General features: G+C 40.3%; 1 protein-coding gene across 1 annotated transcript in view; it reads left to right on the top strand.

The window, feature by feature from the left end:
• CEP192 (centrosomal protein 192) overlaps positions 1-15,734 on the top strand; it is an 87,768-nt gene that overhangs the window by 22,225 nt on the left and 49,809 nt on the right. Inside the window, exons 9-14 of the mRNA XM_007460046.1 lie at positions 4,100-4,164; positions 4,726-4,935; positions 7,131-7,257; positions 7,866-7,984; positions 11,835-12,663; positions 12,753-12,879. Of these exons, the coding sequence (XP_007460108.1) occupies positions 4,100-4,164; positions 4,726-4,935; positions 7,131-7,257; positions 7,866-7,984; positions 11,835-12,663; positions 12,753-12,879 (1,477 nt within the window). The remainder of the gene's footprint in view (positions 1-4,099; positions 4,165-4,725; positions 4,936-7,130; positions 7,258-7,865; positions 7,985-11,834; positions 12,664-12,752; positions 12,880-15,734) is intronic.

Raw genomic sequence — 15,734 nt, 5'->3', positions numbered from 1 at the left:
TTAAGTTATAGTTGTCAGTGATATCTTGATTTACAAAGGACAGTAGGCACAGGCTGGACACTGGTTAGGAACCCTGTCACTTGAAAAGTCATCAGTTGTGGAATTTTCATGTGTTGCTGGTGAGAGTGTGAATTGATAAAACCATTTGGAACTTGTTTGGCAGTATCTTATGAAGGTGAACTTTACGAACTTCATAGTTTATGACCCAGTAATTCTACAACCAAGCATATACCCAGTGTTCAGGGTGTATATATTCACCAAAAGACATACACTAAAATGTTTGTAGCAGCACTATGTGTGTTTGTCCCAAACTAGAAACTCCCAAATTCCCATTGACCTTGGAATGGATTGTGTTTATACCTACTTTGGAATGCTGTGTAGCAATGGGAATGAAGGATGTGTAGCTACTTGCGGCAACGTGATGAATTTCACAAATATGTTGAATGAGATAAGGCTGACTAGCAATACATGCCGTATATGTAGCCAGCTCTGTGGAGTAAGAAGCAAGGATAGTGGCTACCCTCGGGTTGGCATGCCGTGACAGGAGGCAAGCTCAGGGGGCCTTTTGGCATGTTTTCTTTCTTGATCTGGGGTGTTGATCTGGCGACACAGATGTGTTCAGATTGTGAGAATTCATTGAATTGCACGCTTACATACACTTTAATGTATATTATACTTTGGTAAAAAGTTTTCAAAAGTTAGTGATGAAGCTGAGAAAAAAAATTGCAATTCATATTACAGAGTGAGGGCCCATTTCCCAAATATGTAAATTGTGCTAATAAACAATAAGAAAAAGACCAACTACTCAGTGTAGAACTGGGCAAAGGGTGTAAACAGCTTATAGAAAAGGAAATTAAAAGTCAGTTCCCCTGGGAACTATTCTTCAGCTACACCTGCACAGATGTATAGGATGTGTGTGCACATTGTTCATCACAGAAGGTTGGAAGCAACGTGGATGTACAAAACAGGGACTGATTAGATAAGGTACGTCCATACGAGGGGATACCCTGTGGCCGTAATAAAAGGAAACGGAGCTCTTTAGGTACTGGTAAGGGAAAGATCACCAAAATAAATTATTTAAAATCTTATTCCAACATTTGCATAAAGAGGTGGAAGAAGGAAAGACATACATATTTGTAAATACATACAGTGGAAAGATTAAAAAAAAGAAACTAATTACAGGGCTCCCTAGCTACTTGTAGAACTCAAAGGTCAGTAGGTTCTCAACTAGTGAGGGGTTTCACAGGGTGCTGCATATGTTGGTTGCTTCTGGAGGTGTGGGAAGTGGGGCCAGTGATGAGGGAGACTTGCAGTGTTGTATTCTGTTAACGTCTTTCGGTTAACTTCTAAGAACTCTTTTTTTTGCGGTACGCGGGCCTCTCACTGTTGTGGCCTCTCCCGTTGCGGAGCACAGGCTCTGGATGCGCAGGCTCAGCGGCCATGGCTCACAGGCCCAGCCACTCCGCAGCAAGTGGGATCTTCCTGGACTGGGGCACGAACCCGCGTCCCCTGCATCATCGGTAGGCAGACTCTCAACCGCTTTGCCACCAGGGAAGCCCTAAGAACTCTTTATTGAAGCAGAATGTACTTATACCTTCTGCATTTAGAACTATGTGGGCATGTTACTATTAAAGGAGAAATATGATAAAATAGATAGTGGAGGAATTTCATGAAACCATCTGTGTGGTTAGGGAATGAACAGAAGCTGGGTAGGAAAGGACTAGCACTGGTGGTGAGGAAATGGAGAAAATGATTATTGAAAACTATGGAAAAGTTTGATGGGAGGAAGGAAAGGATGAACTAGTCAAGGGGAATTGGGCTGGGGGAGCATGAATGGAATGGGAGACTTTATACGAAGGGAAAAGAAATGTTGAAAATGTAAGAGGAGATACTCAGAAGAGGAAGCTTGGACCAAGGGCATAATTTTATAATAACAAGGCAGTTTTATTTATTTATAAATGAATAATTTTAATTTTTTTGGCTGTGCCGTGCAGCTTGTGGGTTCTTAGTTCCCTGACCAGGGATCGAACCCATGCCCCCTGCAGTGGAAGCACGGAGTCCTAACCACTGGACCTCCAGGGAAGTCCTCAAAGTAGTTTTAAATGAAAACTTAAAACTTCCCCATTCCCACTTCCCCATTTCTGCCTCGCCCTCTCTGACGGCTCAGCCATGTGAGCTGCTACTTCTGCTTGTGGCCTAGGATTTAAACATCGGGCAGGGGATGGGGAACGTATTGCTGCTTCAGAATTTAACAACAAAAGCGTTCAGGTGGCACTGGAGAGGACTGTGGTTGCAGATTGGGCAAAAAATTGGGCAGAGATTCTTGTAAGAAATGAAGTTCTGCTTTTTCATAATCTGTGAGTGATTTCTGATAAGCATACGTGGTAACAATGTCACTGTAGACTTTTCTTTAATTGAAGAGTCTTAAAGTCCAGAGAAAAAGTACTCAGGTGTATAATAGCATTTGGAGCTGTTTACTTAATGATTTAAAAAATACAATATTTTAACTCACTGAAGTAAATTAAGTTTTTCTGGGTTACCTTCTTACGATCTGATTTCCTATTTACCCTCTCCTGGCTTTTAGATTTGGTTGGTTGGTACTTTTCACACTTTAGAGCAGTGGTTTTTAACACTTTGAGTCATGGACCCCACAGAGAATCTTCATAGAAAAATATTTCCTGTGGAAGATAACTGTTTTGCATGTGACTTCTGGAGCTTCCTGGCTCTCCCGATGCTCGTTCATAGACTTGTAGGCTCAGAACGTGTTTACGTGGGAGGTGGTGGGATGGCAAAATAAGGAGCTAGCACTACCCTGACAAGTAAGAATCCTGAGCTACTTCTGGTGCTCTCCCCTCCCTGCTGGAAACAGCCTCCTGTGTCTGTTCTCATTTTGTCTCTCAAGGTGTTAGTGTTGGGCCCTCAGGGCTTCCAGAAGGGTAGTTTGGATTGGGTTAGCCCCTGATGGACTGATGAGAGTAGGGATATCTCTCTTGTTTGGGCCACAAGTGGACTGTCCCTTCTGGGTTGCTGTTCACTCCTCCCCTTCCAGCCACTGTCTGGAAGCACCAGGCAGAGGCAGAACGGGCAGCAGATGGGAAGTCCAGAGTCTAGCCTGCAGACTTTTCTGATTCAGCCCACATGTTTAAAATCCTTTTAAATTCTAATGCCTTGAGCAGGATCATTTGCTGTTCAGCCTGTCTCTGTCCTCTCCCCATTGTGTTACACCTGGCCCTCTGCTCACTTACCCCAGCCTTGTGGCCTTGGCCTAGAGATGGAGGGCTGCGTGCCCATTGGTTTCCCTAAGGTGAACTGAGTTGCTCATTTGGAACTTTGAGGGCAGACACTGGGTGAACACTTGTTCCTGTTTGCCCAGGCTGTGGGGTTTGCTGGGATGTGGGATTTTTCCTTTCAAAAACTAGGACAGGGGTTTCCCTGGTGGCGCAGTGGTTGAGAGTCCGCCTGCCGATGCAGGGGACATGGGTTTGTGCCCCGGTCCGGGAAGATCCCACATGCCGCCGAGTGGCTGGGCCCGTGAGCCATGGCTGCTGAGCCTGCGCGTCCGGAGCCTGTGCTCCGCAACGGGAGAGGCCACAACAGTGAGAGGCCCATGTACCGCAAAACAAAAACAAAAACAAAAACTAGGACAGTCCTGGGTGTTGGGACAAACAGGTAGTTGGCACCCCAGCAGACATCTTCATGACAAATTTACAGAGTGGCTTCTCCGTCTGATGTTCCAGATGAAATTCCATGGGTATTCATGGGCAGGTACCTTAACTCATGTGTGCCAAACTGCAAGGCTGAAGTTAATGTGAATCTTTTATAAAAAGCTTACATTATAAAGCCCCGTTAGTAAGTTAGGGCAAGTTAGTACCTGATGAAATCAATCACAGTAGGGTGTTTATTACCAAAAGTTTCAGAACCACTTGCTCTTATTGTGCTTAATACAGATGCATCAGTTCTGTGATGGAAGCTTTCACATACTTCTTTCAGTTTTCTTTCTTTAATATTTCATTTTCCTAACTAGCTATGTTATATTTATATGCTAGTATTTAATTAGGCATCAGTGCAATATAATTATGAAATTTATTCTTTTTTTAAGCTGATGCATTGGATTTGATTGCACAAGATGAAGAAGAATTTAATAAAGAGCATCAGTTTATGCAGGTTTGTATTTTATTGACATTAACCAAAGTTTAGAGTTTTTCTTATATTTAAATGTAGGCAAAATGTTCATTTCTTTCTGAATAGATATATAGTGAGTATAGAATTATATCTTGAGTTTTCTCATGTTTAGACAATTTCTGCCTTTTCCTTCAGACTCTAAATTATTAATTGAGAAAAAGCTGGCATACTGAAATAGTGTTTATTAGTTCACTTAAAATTGCCTTAATAGGCTTCAAAGATATAGTTTTTTACCATGTTTTAAAATGAGGTAGTGCTATTCGTTTTTATTTGAAGATGTACTCCTTTCTAAAGATTTGTGTTAATGACAATCAGTATTTGACTTAAGCAATATGTTAAAACAATGCATATCATAACTCAGGTATTAAAAAATTTCTCTTTTTCTAGACTTTGTTACCTTTATTATCTGCTTAAGCTTGAATTTGTCCACATTTTTAAAATTTTTAAATATTTAAATTTCCTTAGTGAAATTTGTATTTTTATATATTAGAAAAACAGAAGGCTTGCTGGAGAAATGAAATGAAATGATGACTTTCTTCCTAGGAAGAAAATATAGATGCCCAGAACACTTCAGTTGCCCTAGGGGATACATCGTGGGGAACTTCAGTCAATTATGGTCTGTTGAGGAGATCACTTAGCACATCAGATTTGGACAAAGACGATGCCACTTATTTACGTCTGTCTTTAGGAGAGTTCTTTGCTCAAAGGTCTGAAGCTCTCGGTTGCCTTGGTGGTGGTTACAGTGTGAAAAGAGTAAGTACCATGTGTTCTAGAAGTGGTTAAATTCACTTGCCCTTATGTTTTGAAGGTTATGATGGTGTAGCTAGATCAGAGTATCTTTAAAGCAGAGACAGATTAGGGACTCCGTGGTGGAATAGTGGTAAAGAGCTTCAGTTTTTTAGTGGCTGTACCCTGACTGCAGTCCTAGCTCTGTCTTTTAACTAGTTCTGTGGCATGGAACAATGTATTTAACTCCTCTGTGCCTTGATTTTCCAATTTCTAGAATGGAATACTGTCTTATAGAGTTTTTTGGGGGATACTGTGATGGTGCGCGTAGAGCGTTTAGCACGGCCTCAAGTGCATTAAGTACTCCATCCCTGTTAGTTGCTGTTTCATTGGTTGCTGATGTTATATCATTGGTTGTGGGAAGAATTCAGAGATTCATTTTTTAAACCTCTGGTCTAAAAACATGTTTTGAAATATAGGAGTGTTTTGGTTTTTTAAGATGTACATGTAAAAAGTTTTAAATGTAAGTGATAGTGGTAGATTGTATGAAAGAGTGAGGAGAAGCTGTGTCGCCTGTGAGGGTCAGAGCGGTGTCTGAGGAGGGGCACTGGGGTGGTGCCCGAATGGTGGGGAGGAGGCAGCGTGTACCCAGAAAAGTCTTGGAGGTGGGAGCTGGAGGGCATATCGGAGAAGCAGAGAGTAGGCCCACAGCTCGTGTGAGTGGGCTTCGGGTCGGTGGTCTGATGGCAGAAGTAGACAAGGGCCAGGTCATGAGGGGCCATTGCAGGGCTTGGGTTCATCTCAAGGGAACTGGGGAGATGTGCTTGGAGGCAGGGTGCCCGGCCCATCTCCAGGTGTGACAGGAGCTGGGTGGAGGAGGTTCCTGAGCCTCAGAGGAGGAGAAGCAGGCAGAGGCTTAGCACGTGGAAGAGATGCCATGAAGGCCGAGGCCTAGGATGGCAGTACGGAAACAGAAAAGTTATAGGGTTCAGGATTTCCTCTGGAGGTAGAGTCGAAGGACCTGTTGGTGAATTTCATGTAGGGACATAGTGCTGTCGGAGGGAGTGTGTATTAAAATAGGATTTCACTAAGAGTATAATTTTAAACAGCTAGGGTGTTAGAAGTTGACTTACAGGAAAATTTGAAACTGAACTGTGGGTCCTATCTATGCAGTGAATTAAAGAATGAGAGTAAATACTTAGGCAGATTTTTCTGCCTGGATGGATTAGTTTTGACATTATAAGAGAAGTTGAAGCGTAACTGAATTCCTTTCTGAACAGCTGGACAAAACACCACACCACACAGTGGAAAGATGGATCTGTCATTTTGTATTAGCTATGAAATGTTACTTGGTTCAAGTTGCTGGATCAAGGGAGGAAATCCTTGAGTGAAGATTGATCAAAAATTGAGTGCATTAGTGAATTTGCTTTTTAGGTCTATCGTGAGAGCTCTGGAAGGAAGCCAGGTGGGAATTCCCTGCCCTTGAGCAAGGTCCTTGAATGTGACCTTCTGAACGCTCATCTAGGGCAGTAGGAATGTATCTCATCTTAATACAGATTTTCAAGGACATATTTATTGTGTAAAATAAAATACCCTTGTAAGTACTGTAAGTTCCAGGAAGGCAGGAAGTTTTATATCTTTTTTCTCACTGACATGTCACTGATGATTATTACCAGTGCCTGACACATAGCAGGTGCTCAGTAACAATTACTGGAGGAACAAAGTATCGTTTCTGGGTTGTTTTAATTTGGATTTCTTAGTAAGGGCAAATTATTTGACAATATTCATTCTGATGATTAAAGATAGCTAGCAGTAAGGAAATAAAAGGTCCTGTCTGGACTTGTAAAGTTCATTTCTAGTAATTTATGTTATTTTTGTTTTTTTTTTTTGTTTTTGGCTGCATCGGGTCTTGATTGCAGCACGCGGGCTTCTCTCTAGTTGCGGCATGTGGGCTCAGTAGTTGTGGTGAGGGGTCTTAGTTGCCCCGTGGCATGTGAGATCTTAGTTCCCCGACCAGGGATCGAACCCGTGTCCCCTGCATTGGAAGGTGGATTCTTAACCACTGGACCACCAGGGAAGTCCCAACTTACGTTTAAATGGAAAAATCAGAATCATTTTGTTGAAATCAATTTTAGCTAGGTTACCACTATTAGGATAAAATAGTCTAGAATTTCTCAAAGCAGTTGAAAACTAAGGAAATAATTGGCATGTTTATTTTGTAGCCATCATTTGGTTATTTTATTAGATCACCAGAGAAGAGAGACCCTATTGCTCTAATAAGAAAATCAGATGTATCAAGAAGTAATTTGGAAAAAGAAATGGCTCATCTTAACCATGGTCTATTTTCAGGTAATGGATTAAATGAAGTTTTTTATTAACCTGTAAGTTAGTGGTTGTGTGATCATGTTCTTTATGTGGAAGAAAGTAATGTATATACCACTTTGAATTTTTTGAGTATTAGTTACAGATTTGATTTTTATATAACTTCACATTGCCTTTTCAATCTAAAGTAGAAACAAGTCAGCCAAAATTCACCTAAATCCTTTTGTAAAAACAAAAGTAAATGAAATATAATCTGTTCAAGTGGTTGGGTTAACTTTGGCCTATTAAACTACTGAGTTAACGAATTTTAGCTATTATATTTATTATTTAGGTGGACTTTTAAAGAGAAGTTTTCAGATTTGGACTGTGATAGTATAAATATGATAAATATCTGTGATGAATATTTAAAATCAGACTTTCTTGGTTAACATAACAATTATCAAGCAGCTACTTTTTGCTAGTATAATGCCTCATGCATTGTATCATGAAATTGTATAAAATGTGCTTTAGTCCTTAAAGAGCCTATATTCCAGTGGGGGGTGGGGGGGGTTGGGATATTTAGTGGTCCTTATCCCACAGATTGTTTCTGTGAGAGAGTGTATAGATGTAAGTTGAATATTACATATTTTCTACAGGAGATTTAAAGGCACAGCTAAGTGAAGGATCAGTTACACTTCAGGCTGAAGAACTGGAGAGTATTTTACAAGTGGATGAAAATGATGTGACATTAACTACCAATAAAGGGAAAACAGAGGTATTTTAAGCCTTTCATGAAGGAAAGCTAAAACCTCGCTGTCATAATTCTCATACAAGATCAAGATAAAGTCACATGTAAAAAATGCATAACATTTTTCTTACTCAATTTTATTACAAGTATCCTTTAAATATTATCAGTGTACAATAAATGTATGAAGAGCTTATAAAACAAACTTACAGTCAGTGAGTTATCACAGCTTATACACCCATGTACACCCCAGCTCAGGAAAGAGAGCGTTTCCCACAGCCCAGGAGCCATTTTTTTGTTCCTCCTGAACACTACTTCCTTCTGTCTGACCTATGACACTGTATCATTTTCACCCGTTTGTGAACTTTATATACAAGAAATCATGTAGTAGTATATATATATATATTTTTTAATATAAATTTATTTATTTGTTTATTTTTGGCTGTGTTGGGTCTTTGTTGCTGCGTGCGGGCTTTTCTGTAGTTGCAGCAAGTGGGGGCTACTCTTCGTTGTGGTGAGTGGGGGCTACTCTTTGTTGCGGTGCGTGGGCTCCTCATTGCATTGTGGTTGCTTCTCTTGTTGTGGAGCACAGGTTCTAGGCACGTGGGCTTCAGTAGTTGTGGCTCGTGGGCTCTAGAGCGCAGGCTCAGTAGTTGTGGTGCACAGGCTTAGTTGCTCCATGGCATGTGGGATCTTCCCAGACCAGGGATCGAACCTGTGTCCCCTGCATTGGCAGGCAGATTCTTAATCACTGTGCCACCAGGGAAGTCCCAGTAGCATATATTTTTCTTCGTTTTTTTCCACTTAGGTTTGCAATATGCAACTGTGATAAGTATAATAGCTAATTTTCATTGCTGTATAGTTTTCTCTTATGAATATTCTGTTGTTGATATAGTCACCCTACTGTTGATGGCTATTTGGGATCTTTCTTATGTCAGTATGACACTGTTAAAATAGTATAGTTTTATAGTAGGTCTTGATGTCTAGCAGAATAAGTCTTCCCCTCTTATTTTTCTGTAAAAGTATCTTGGCTGTTCTTGTTCTTTACATTCCCATATATATTTTGAAGTCAGATTGTCACCTTTCACAACCAACTAGCAACCGTGCTGAGCTCTAAGTTGGGATTGTGTTTAATCTATAGAATGGTGAAACTGACATCTTTATAATATTGAATCTTCTAATCCAAGAAGATTACAGGTCCCTCCATTTAGGTTCTAGTTCCTCTCTGTATTTTTTTTTTTTTTTGCGGTACGCGGGCCTCTCACTGTTGTGGCCTCTCCCGTTGCGGAGCACAGGCTCCCGACGCGCAGGCTCAGCAGCCATGGCTCACCGGCCTAGCCGCTCCGCGGCATGTGAGATCTTCCCAGACCGGGGCATGAACCCGTGTCCCCTGCATCGGCAGGCGAACTCTCAGCCACTGCGCCACCAGGGAAGCCCTCCTCTCTGTATTTTATTGGGCTTTTTTGTGCAGAGATTTTAACACATCATTTGTTAGATTTCTTTCTGAATTGTTTGAAGTGGTATTTTAATATTATCTTTCTGAACTTAATTTTCCCTTTGTTGTGGCTAAACAGAAATACATGTTTTTTAATATACTTACCTTATTTCCAGCAAGTGTGCTAAATTCATTTTTATTTATGGATTCTTTGGATTTTTCTGTATATGTACTTACATTATCTGAGAATACCAACATTTTTGTTCCTTTCTAATTTTTATACCTTCATTTCTTTGTTTGGCCTTACTTGACTGCATCTTAGAACAGTGAATAGAAGTGGTGATGTTGGGTTTCCCTGACTCAGAGGGAAAACTTTTCAATAGTATTTTGTCTTTAAATTTGATGGATGCTCTAGGTTTTTATTTATCATCAGGTTTTTAAAATTCCCTTCTAATATTTGTTTGCTAGTTTTATTTTAATTGGTAAGGAGGTTGAATTTTGTCCAGTGCTGTTTTGCATCTATCTAGGTGAGCATGAGTTTTCTTTTCTTTTGGTGATGTGGTGAGTTACATGACATGGTTTTGAATATTAAAGCTGCTCTTCTCCACTTGGGTCATGATACTGTATCATTTTTATAGGTGGTTGGATTCAGTTTGATAATAATTTATTTAGAATTTTGCATATGTGTTCACAAGTGGGTTGATGCTCTTTCTTACAATGTCCTTGTTTGGTTTTGGTACCAAGGTTTTCCTGGTCTCATTTTTCTTATTTTCTGGAAGGTTTTTTGTAAGACATACTAATTTTTTTAAAATTAATTAATTATTTTTGGCTGTGTTGGTTCTTCGTTGCTGCACGCTGGCTTTCTCTCATTACGTTGAGCAGGGACTACTCTTCGTTGTGGTGCACGGGCTTCTCCTTGTGGTGGCTTCTCTTGTTGCAGAGCATGGGCTCTAAGCGTGCGGGCTTCAGTAGTTGTGACACATGGGCTCAGTAGTTGTGGTTCGCGGGCTCTAGAGCGTGGGCTCTAGAGTGCAGCCTCAGTAGTTGTGGCACATGGGCTTAGTTGCTCTGCAGCATGTGGGATCTTCCCAGACCAGGGCTCTAACCCGTGTCCCCTGCATTGGCAGATGGATTCTTAACCACTGCGCCACCAGGGAACCCCCTGTCCATTGGATTCTTAATTTTTCATTGTATTTTTTAATTATAGAAATTACATTTAGTTCTTTCTTGATAATTTCTAGTCTTCCGTTGAGTTCTTAATGTTGTTTTTAATTCCTTAAGTATGTTTTAGATTTTAGATTTAGATGTGTTTTAGACGCTGATAATCCATTGTCTGCATGCCCCACGGTTGTGTTTTTCTGTAATGTGGGCCACATTACCTTGGAACATTGTGTGTCATTCATTGATAGAGGAGTGGACTTTTACAGGAAAAGTTGCTGAAATATTTGAGGCCATGGGAGATCTTCCAGACAGGATTTTTGGCTGCTTCTGAGCGAGGAACAGTAGCAGTCTCAGGTTGCTTTAATTCAGTTATTGGGATTGAGCTGATTGGAGCTTGGCCTCCGGTCCTCCTGAGGGCCACCTTTACTCCTAGGTAGTAACCCTCTGTGGTCTCGTCCTAAAGCATGGATATTTACCATGTTCACCACCTTCCCCTCATCACTGGCAAACTCTGAACCTGATTTTTGTACCCTTACTCCCATAGAGCAGCTTTTCTTAGCTTCTTTTTAAAAAAATTATCATTTCAAAAAAGATTTTCTTAGCTTCTTAAGCTTCCTGATGTCTTAGCAGTAGCCTCTTCCTGAAGCAGCTCCCCTGGGGCGGAGCATCCCTGGGACTGGGCTCACCTCTATGGGATGCTCTCTTCTCTTGGATTTTGGCCCCATAGTTTTTTATTCCTTTTTTGGCTCTCCAGCGCCTTCTAAGAGATGTTTTCGGATATGCTGTCTCATTGCTGTCAGCAAGAGTTGGTTTGCATCACTTAGTCTGCTATTACTAGAGGCAGAAGTCTTAATTTGCATTTTTTTAATATTGCTTTGCTGTTGGTTCCATTTCATTATTTTACCCCTGGTTTCTGTTTATGTCTTGCTTATAAATAATTCTAACAATTGAATGAAATTACCAAGAATCATAATTGCAGTCACTGTGGCTCAGTGGCTTCTCAATTTCAGTATTTTAATTTTTTGGTTTTAAATTATTTTCTGATTCAGTTTTAGCATTTCTTTAACTCCTGAAGGGTTTTTTTTGAACAACTGATGAACCGACTTTGTAAGTGACCAAGTACTCTACAAATCAAGTTGATAGCAGCTGTCTTTTTTCATTAGGAGGTTTAACTGGTATACCATTAATTTCTTGCTGCTGTCAGATCTTATGTAGCACTTACAAATAAAGCTTAAACTAATATGTGCTTGTCCATGGAACTGATGTGAACTTTCTCATTTCTAGGACACTTTCCTCATCAACAGCAAACCCCAGAGACGCACAGGCGAACTGCCTAGCGGTGGTGATTCTGTGCTGAGGATAAGCACCATTGCTTCTGCCATCGCAGATGCATCAGTGAACGCTGACCCCTCCCAGCTCGCCGCCATGATCAAGGCACTTTCAAATAAAACCCGAGAGAAGACTTCTCAGGACGATGGTAAACAAAAGCACTCTTCGGCTGTGTCTCATTTCTTACCTAATGAGCTGGAAAAAAGTAATGGATCCAACGCATTTGATATGGAGAAATACCTTAAAAAAACAGAAATTAGTAGATATGAAAGTGGAATGGACAACTTTTCAAGAGCTGGTGTGTCTGATACTTGGGATTTATCTTTGTCCAAAGAACGGACTACACATGACATCCATGCAGTGGACCTGGGTGCTACTAGCATAAGTGTAAGGGAGCCAGAAGAAGACACAGCAGCTGGTTTTTATGGTGAAAGTGGAGAGAGCGTGGACCAGGCATCACTGAGAACGATAAACTCTTCAAATTCAGTTCTTACAAATATGGGAGAGAGAGAGGGTGCAGGGGTTGATGTGAAGACACATTCCATTGACCATAAATCACCAGATTCCGGTGATGGTGAAAAAGCTGCCTCCATATCCATTCCAGCCCTTGATAGCTCATTAGTCAGGAACCCCAGGGTAGCATCCCTCTGGCTGTCAGAAGAGCATGAAGACACACAGAATAGTAGAAAATATCAGAGGCAAAATGAGTATGTTAGTGAGACAAGTAGCAGTGAAAAGCATGTGACTTTTGAAAACCATTCCATAATCTCACCTAAAAGTGTTGGTAAGTGTCAGAGTAAATTGGTCACATTCAAAAAATTACACAGAGTGGTTTTTTTTCTGTTCTCATTGGAAAATACACCTTTCTGGTAGATTTGAAAAATCCCTCTCCTGAGTGTGGTGGACATGGCTCGGAGGATGACCAGGATAGCTTCCGACCTTCCACTTCTCCACTGAGTCATTCTTCTCCTAGTGAGATTTCTGGAAATAGTTTATCAGGGTAGGTGCTTAACCTTTTTTTTTTTTTTTTTTAAGTAATAAAATACATGCTCAGTGTAGGAAAATTGGAACAAAGTGTAAAGAAAATTAGTCATTTGTAGCTTCATCTCTCAGAGGTAACCTTATAAATATTTTGTGAATTTCTTTCAAGATATTTTTCTTTGCAAATTTTCATACCCTGCTTTTTTCACTTATTAAAATAATTCCTGCATTTAAAAGAAAATTAATGTTATAGACTGCATAATCAATCTGTCACAGTTTATTTGGTGCTTCTGGTCGATACTGGTGATACTATATTTTACCATTTTTGTTTGTTTGTTTGCCATTTTAATGATACTGAGATGAACAACTTTGCTTATAAAATTTTTCCTGTGTTTTAACTGATTTCCTCAGAAGTGAAATTACCAAGTCAGGGATAAGAATATTTTCAGGCTCTCTGGATTAGCAAAATATTTTCTAAAAGAGTCTTAAAGACTTGCACTCTTACCATCCGTGTTTGTTGAAGGTGTGCATTCTACTGTTTTCTTATCAGCGTTTTAAATAACTGTTAATTTTGGATTTTTTTTATCTTACAGTATTATTTGTGTTCTTAATACTAATGAGATTGATAAGTGCTTTTTCAAAGGTTAGGATAAGAATCCTAATATTTTACGTTTTAGCACAACCTGTAGGGTAACTTAAGCTTCAAGTTATAAGACCTTTTTAATTTTTCAAAAATGCCTTAAGTCAACTTGTGTCAAAAGTTTACACATATACAGATATATGTGTGTGTCCATAGAACTTTGAACAGTGTGAATGTAATGCTTCATCAGATGTGTCTGTGTATTTGTGTATAAATGTGCACGTGTGTGTGTTTCCCTCCATTAAGCTCTTTGTCTGCCTCGTTCTCCAGTCCTCTCACCAGGAGCTGCTGTTGCTGGTTTCTTAGGTTTCCTTCTGGTCTTTATTTGTGCACATACACAGATATGAGTGTATATTCTTATTTTCATCCCTCTTTATAGTCAGTAGAGGGTCCTTTATACACTTCTTATGTTTTGCTACACAAGGTTACTTATCCCAGCCTTATCTGTATTACTTTGCACTCATGCAGATGTATTACAGGATAAATTCTTGGAAATGAGATTGTTGGGTCGAAGAGTATATGCATTCACGTTCCTATTTAAATTAGTACAACCCCTCTGTAGAGGTTGTGTTAGTTTAATTTTCCACCAACAGTTTAGGAAAGAGCTTGTTTCCCACAACCTCACCAACAGAATGTTTATCAAACTTTTTGTTGACAGTCTGATAGGTGAAAAAAAACTATTTCATTATAACTTTAAATCATGAGTGATGATGAGCATCTTTTCCTTTATATTTCCTTTTGTATCATATATCTATTCATGTTTGTTGCCCACTTTTCTCATGGACTGTTAGTCTTTTTTGTCTCCATTTCTCAGAGCCCTTGACCTATTAGGGAGAGTGGGTAGCCCTTTGTTTGTGACATAAGTTATACAGTTCCTAGTCTTTAGAAGGTTTTTTCCTTTCTTGTATTTTTTGCTCTCCCGGATACTTAGCTCTAGCTTACCCACACCATTTCTGATGAATATGCAAAATCCAGGAGCAGCTTGGGAAACACATAATAGGTAACTTGGATATCAAATATAATTTCAATTTGTTTCAAAATATTGAACATTTATGATAATTTCACTGCTTAGGTAAAATTTTCTGCTTATTAAAATCTTTCCATAGAGGAACATATAAAAGATCTTTTATAAAGCCATAAAAGAAAAAATCCATAGATTTAATAAAATAAACTTTCTGTATGGCAACAGTTTTTGCCTCAGAATTGACTTGATCTTTTTGTAAGCTTCATGCCAAAGATACTTTCAAGTCTAGTAAGATCTTTCAAGTCTAGTAACCTTGTTAGGCTATGTCTCTATGTTGACCTCATGGCCACCTTGCTCTGTCACACAGCACCCTTTCAGTATGTGGAGTCAAGCATTCTTTTATTTAGGAAAGGTTTTTTTTTTTTGCAGTACGCGGGCCTCTCACTGTTGTGGCCTCTCCTGTTTCGGAGCACAGGCTCCGGACGCGCAGGCTCAGAGGCCATGACTCACGGGCCCAGCCGCTCAGCGGCATGTGGGATCTTCCCGGACCAGGGCACGAACCTGCCGTCCGCTGCATAGGCAGGCAGACTCGCAACCACTGTGCCACCAGGGAAGCCCAAGGTTTTTTTTTTTAATTACTTATTAAGATATTGGTCCTGACCCCAGGAACTCTAGTCTTGCATATGTGGGATCTGCATTTATTTTCTTTGTAATCCTTTCGTTAAGAACTTATTTTAGGATAATTGTAGATCCACGGGAAGTTGCAAAGATAGTAGAGAGACCCCATATCCCTCCCCAGCTCCCCCAGATGCTGCACAGAATCACCACTTGTGCAATCACTTGTCCTGGGCAGGGCAAGTGGGTAGAATTGTGTCATTTTATCACAGGTGTGAATGTGTGTAACCACCTCCACAATCAGAGACATAGAACTTTGCCATCACCACAGTGACCTGCCTCTTTCTTACTTTTTCATTTTGTTTGCATTTCACATTTCTGATTTCTAGATTCCTTATAGTATTTTCTTTTTTGTTTCTTAACCCCCGTATACTTTCCAGTTTCATCTTGTTTTCTATGATATTGACATTTTTAAAAATTGTAGGGCTTCCCTGGTGACGCAGTGGTTGAGAGTCCGCCTGCCAATGGAGGGGACACGGGTTCGTGCCCCGGTCCGGGAAGATCCCACATGCTGCGGAGCGGCTGGGCCCGTGAGCCATGGCCTCTGAGCCTGCGCGTCCGGAGCCTGTGCTCTGCAATGGGAGAGGCCACAACA

This window comes from Lipotes vexillifer, unplaced genomic scaffold (assembly GCF_000442215.2).
Source record: "Lipotes vexillifer unplaced genomic scaffold, Lipotes_vexillifer_v1.1 scaffold987, whole genome shotgun sequence".
Classification (NCBI taxonomy): domain Eukaryota; kingdom Metazoa; phylum Chordata; class Mammalia; order Artiodactyla; family Lipotidae; genus Lipotes; species Lipotes vexillifer.
This window is presented reverse-complemented; position numbering and strand designations above follow the sequence as displayed.